This window comes from Myxocyprinus asiaticus, unplaced genomic scaffold, assembly GCF_019703515.2.
Source record: "Myxocyprinus asiaticus isolate MX2 ecotype Aquarium Trade unplaced genomic scaffold, UBuf_Myxa_2 HiC_scaffold_115, whole genome shotgun sequence".
NCBI lineage: Eukaryota > Metazoa > Chordata > Actinopteri > Cypriniformes > Catostomidae > Myxocyprinus > Myxocyprinus asiaticus.
In genome coordinates, this window is record NW_026249563.1 from 20001 (window position 1) to 25000 (window position 5000).

At 41.3% G+C, this 5000-nt stretch overlaps 1 protein-coding gene across 1 annotated transcript in view; it reads left to right on the forward strand.

Annotated features, from left to right (window-relative positions):
- LOC127439356 (TBC1 domain family member 13-like) overlaps positions 1-4389 on the forward strand; it is a gene marked incomplete at its 3' end in the record, with an annotated part of 7681 nt that extends 3292 nt beyond the window's left edge. The window contains exons 2-7 of the mRNA XM_051695607.1: positions 2752-2825; positions 2913-2953; positions 3100-3161; positions 3279-3378; positions 3960-4042; positions 4208-4389. Coding sequence (XP_051551567.1) covers positions 2752-2825; positions 2913-2953; positions 3100-3161; positions 3279-3378; positions 3960-4042; positions 4208-4389 — 542 coding nt within the window. The remainder of the gene's footprint in view (positions 1-2751; positions 2826-2912; positions 2954-3099; positions 3162-3278; positions 3379-3959; positions 4043-4207) is intronic.
- Positions 4390-5000: the final 611 nt, after the last annotated feature.

The window sequence follows — 5000 nt, forward strand, 5'->3', positions numbered from 1 at the left end:
CGAGTGATTGAGTGTGTGCGAGTGATTGAGTGTGTGCGAGTGATTGAGTGCGTGTGAGTGAGTGTGCGTGTGAGTGAGTGAGTGAGCGAGCGTGAGTGTGAGTGATTGAGTGTGTGTGAGTGAGTGTGAGTGAATGTGAGTGAGTGTGCGTGTGCGTGTGAGTGAGTGAGTGAGCGAGCGTGAGTGTGCGTGCGAGTGATTGAGTGCGTGCGAGTGATTGAGTGCGTGCGAGTGATTGAGTGCGTGCGAGTGATTGAGAGTGTGAGTGAGTGAGTGAGCGAGCGTGAGTGTGCGTGCGAGTGATTGAGTGTGTGCGAGTGATTGAGTGTGTGCGAGTGATTGAGTGTGTGCTTGTGATTGAGAGTGTGTGAGTGATTGAGAGAATGAGTGTGAGTGAGTGTGAGTGAGAGTGAGTGTGCGTGTGAGTGAGTGAGAGCGAGCGTGAGTGTGCGTGTGAGTGATTGAGTGTGTGCGAGTGATTGAGTGTGTGCGAGTGATTGAGTGTGTGCGAGTGATTGAGAGTGTGCGAGTGATTGAGAGTGTGTGTGCGTGTGTGAGAGTGTGTGCGTGAGTGTGCGTGAGTGTGCGTGTGTGTGTGAGTGTGTGTGCGTGTGTGTGAGTGAGAGAGTGTGTGTGCGTGAGTGTGAGTGAGTGTGTGAGTGAGTGTGTGTGTGTATCACGAGTGTCAGACACTCATATAGAAGAGATGTGGAGATCAGAAGATTTTTAATGTGTCAGTCTGTAAATGAGCGACATCATCTGTTAAATCATCTGGTGAAAGTTCAGTTGAAGTTACAGCGAGTTCAGTTTTAACCAGCTAGTGATGGGCTGCTGATGAATGAGTGTTATTGGACTCATGTGAGTTACTAATGAAAGTTTACATCACAACACTTCTTGTGTTATTTCATTTGTCAGTGGCTTTGGATAAAAGCATTTGCTGAATGAATAAATGTAATATATCTTTTATTGTGCATGATTAATGTTCCTGTTGCTCAACAACTCGAGTGTGGCACTGGAAACACCCAGATCATGGGTTTGATTCTCAGAGAACACACATGATGTAATCTGAACACTGTTCATGCAGAAACACTTTCTGTTCAGTCACTGAATAATTAGCTGTCTAGTCTCTTGTTTCAGTATGAATGTTTCTCTTACTGTCATGTGATTGGATGGTGTGATCATGTGATGTGTTCTACAGATGATCATATTGATCTGTCATGTTGTGCTTCTGCTCATGTTGCCTCAATATATGTGTGTGTGTGTGTGTGTGTGTGTGTGCGTGCTCGACTGCGCAGCTGGAGCTCCAGAAATATGAATATAATCATGAGAGAAGCATTTTCATTTTACAGGTGCAGTTGATGTTAACATTGAAGCTGTAGTGTTAAACGAGCTCTATTTAAAAGAGATGTCTGTTTACATTTTCTGCCAGTCGTGGTAGTTGTAATTCAGTGTTATAACAGGAATTATATCCAGACACATTGTGTAGCCGAGTGCACTTTCAGCATTTTAAAGAGCCGATCATGTGTAATGATGTTTAATGTGTAATAAGCAGATCCAGAGATACCCAGCTTAATATTTTATTTGTGAGATTTTTTTTTTTTTTTTTTTTTTTTTTACTGGTAAAAGATAAACATAAATAATGATGAAAGCTAATACGCTGGCCACCACCCCTGGAGTTCGCTAGTTCGAATCCCAGGTCGTGCTGAGTGACTCCAGCCAGGTCTCCTAAGCAACCAAATTGGCCCGGTTGCTAGGGAGGGTAGAGTCACATGGGGTAACCTCCTCGTGGTTGCTATAATGTGGTTCGTTCTCGGTGGGGCGCATGGTTGCCGCGGTGAATAGCGTGAAGCCTCCACATGCACTATGTCTCCGTGGCAACGCGCTCAACAAGCCACGTGATAAGATGCACAGATTGACGGTCTCAGACGCGGAGGCAACTGAGATTCGTCCTCCACCACCCGGATTGAGGCGAGTCACTACGCCACCACGAGGACTTAGAGCGCATTAGGAATTGGGCATTCCACATTGGGGAGAAAAAGGGGAACCACCCCCCCCCCAAAATAAATAAATAAATAATAATAATAATAATGATGAAAGCCAAAAAAATGAAATGCCGTAGATCAACGATTTCTGAGTAATCCATTATTTTGTAGAGGGGGGTCAGAATAAAAAAAATTGCAGTTGATTTTGGAGCAAAACTACAGGTAAATAAATAAAGTATAATTACACCTAAAAGTGTTTTTTCCCATTTTTGGACTCTCACCATTGGCATATAATGCAACAATAAGTGCTGAAGTCAACTGATTTTAGAAATAGATCTACCTATCTCTGTGTACAAATAAAATCATGATGCTGACACCTTTCTAAGGTGATTTTTTGACCTGTAGTTTTGCTGCAAAATCATCGGTGAAAAGTGTCACTTTGCCTCCTCTCTACTAAACAACAGATTACTCAGTAAAAATGGATCCACTGCATTTAAAAATGTGTCTTGCATCATCATTTATGTTTATCGTTCTTCTGAAAAAAGTATTTAAAAAATACAAAGTATCAGCCGTAAGTTTCTAAAATGTAGTTGGAAATAAAAACAACACTGTCAGAGGTTGTGATTCATTCATTAGTGATTCAGTCAATAAATGTGAACAGACTGACTCAATATGATAAACCCCAGAGATCTGTGTGATTGAATCAATGTTCCTCATATATGATCCGAACACAAACACATGTCACTCATGTCATTCTCGGCTCTTTCAGGATTCAGGAATTCAAGGTGTCTCTGAGTGAAGAGAAGATCGATCTGAAGGCTTTACAGGAACTTTGTTTCAGTGGTGCGTTCAACATGTTTGTGTTAGTGAGTTCATATCATATCTATCTTATTTTTGTTGTAGACGTGTTAATTCTCTCTTCTGTCTCAGGGATTCCATGTGAAGGAGGCATTCGTGCTTTGTGTTGGAAGGTCAGTCTCTCATGTTCTCTGCATTTGCTCGTTTGTGTCTCTGAGTTTCATGATTATAGCTGGTGAAGTTCCATCGTGTACACTGAATAAATGAAGAGTTATAATCTATAAATGTCACAAACTGTAGTTTCATTTGTGCTGTTCAGATTCTGCTGAATTATCTGCCACTGGATCAGACGTTATGGGACTCTTTCCTGAAGAAACAGCGGTGAGCTGATGAGACGTGACACTGTTACAAACTCAAATCAACATATAAAGACAGACAGGTGTTGTGTGTTACCGAAGCAGGTTGATTATGCTAATGTGGTTGATTGTGATTGGTCAGGGATCTGTACGCCCAGTTTCTCCGAGAGATGATCATTCAACCTGGAATCGCCAAAGCCAACCTGGGCGTGTCTCGAGAGGACGTGACGCTGGAAGACCACGTGAGTCACTCAACACGTGTCCACATATACACCTGAGTCTCTGTGGACATGTATTGGCCCCTTTAAAGGGAAAAACGCATTAAAGATAAAGATGATTCACAATACACAAATGTGCGGTTGTTTCTCAGAAATATCAGACCACTAGATGGCGCCATTGACCAATGAGAATCCAGTATTCAAGACAGACGTGTAATAAATGTTATTATTTCAGGAGCTCAGCTTTTCTCATGTTGTTTAATCTCACATATTAAACATATTTATCTTAAATACATTTTCGAACTTCATCAGTACTCGCTGAGATACCCAGGACCCCTTAATTTGGTATTATAATGTCAATTCTTCCTTTGAAATAAACTGCAATTACAATAACAGGGGAAATAATCAAGTATTATAATGGTCATAATCATGCAGCTCTAATCACAGCTATTGAGTTGTTTGTTTATAGAGTATTGAGTGTGTGTGAAATATTTTACTGATGAAATAGTGCTATAAAGAAAAGCAGCATTTATTCTGTTGTTTTGTTATCTTAATTTTGTCTTTGAGGAAGTTGATGAACTTTAATAACTCTCTCGTGTTTTCAGCCTCTGAATCCAAACCCAGACAGCCGCTGGAACACGTACTTCAAAGATAATGAGGTTCTGTTGCAGATCGACAAAGACGTCAGGTGCTTCACATCCACACAAAACACAAATTACATCACAGTGATTCATCGGAAAACATTAAAGCTGCTCACGTGCATGTTTGTTTCTGTCGTTTTCTCTTCATTTCCAGTTTTGTAAAGGATGAAATGAGTTGATTGAGATAAGTTGTAAGTTTGTGTGCGTTTCAGACGGTTGTATCCTGACATGGCGTTCTTCCAGCGGCCGACGGAGTTTCCCTGTCAGCTCATTCTGGACCCTCAGAACGAGTATGAAACACTGCGACGGCGTGTTGAACAGACCACACTCAGAGCTCAAACCGTCAACCGCAACCGCAGTGGCGTCACTAACGTAAGTGTGTGTGTGTGTGTGTGTGTGTGTGTGTGTGTGTGTGTGTGTGTGTGGCTTCTGATTCATGCACATGTGTGTTTTTGATGATGTGTGTGTGTTCTGTTTGCACCGAGCAGTGCTTGGATGGGCAAACTCAGGTGAGTAATCTGACGTGTGTGTGTGTGTGTGTGTGTGTGTGTGTGTGTGTGGGCAGGTTTAAGTGGTTTACAAGGACATTTTTAGGTTATAAACTGGTAATTACAAGGGTATTATGCTATAAATGTGGTTTATGAGGACATTTCTAGTGTCCCCATAATTCAAATCACTTAAAAATCATACTAAATGATGTTTTATTGAAAATGTAAAAATGCAGAAAGTTTTTTGTGAGGGTTAGGTTTAGGGGTAGGGTTAGGGTTAGGGGATAGAATCTATAGTTTGTACAGTATAAAAATCATTATGTCTATGGAGAGTCCTCATAATGATAGCTGCACCAACATGTGTGTGTGTGTGTGTGTGTGTTTAGGGGTAGGGTTAGGGTTAGGGGATAGAATCTATAGTTCATACAGTATAAAAATCATTATGTCTATGAAGAGTCCTCATAAGGATAGCCGCACTAACAAACCTGTGTGACTTTGTTCTTCTGTGGAACACAAA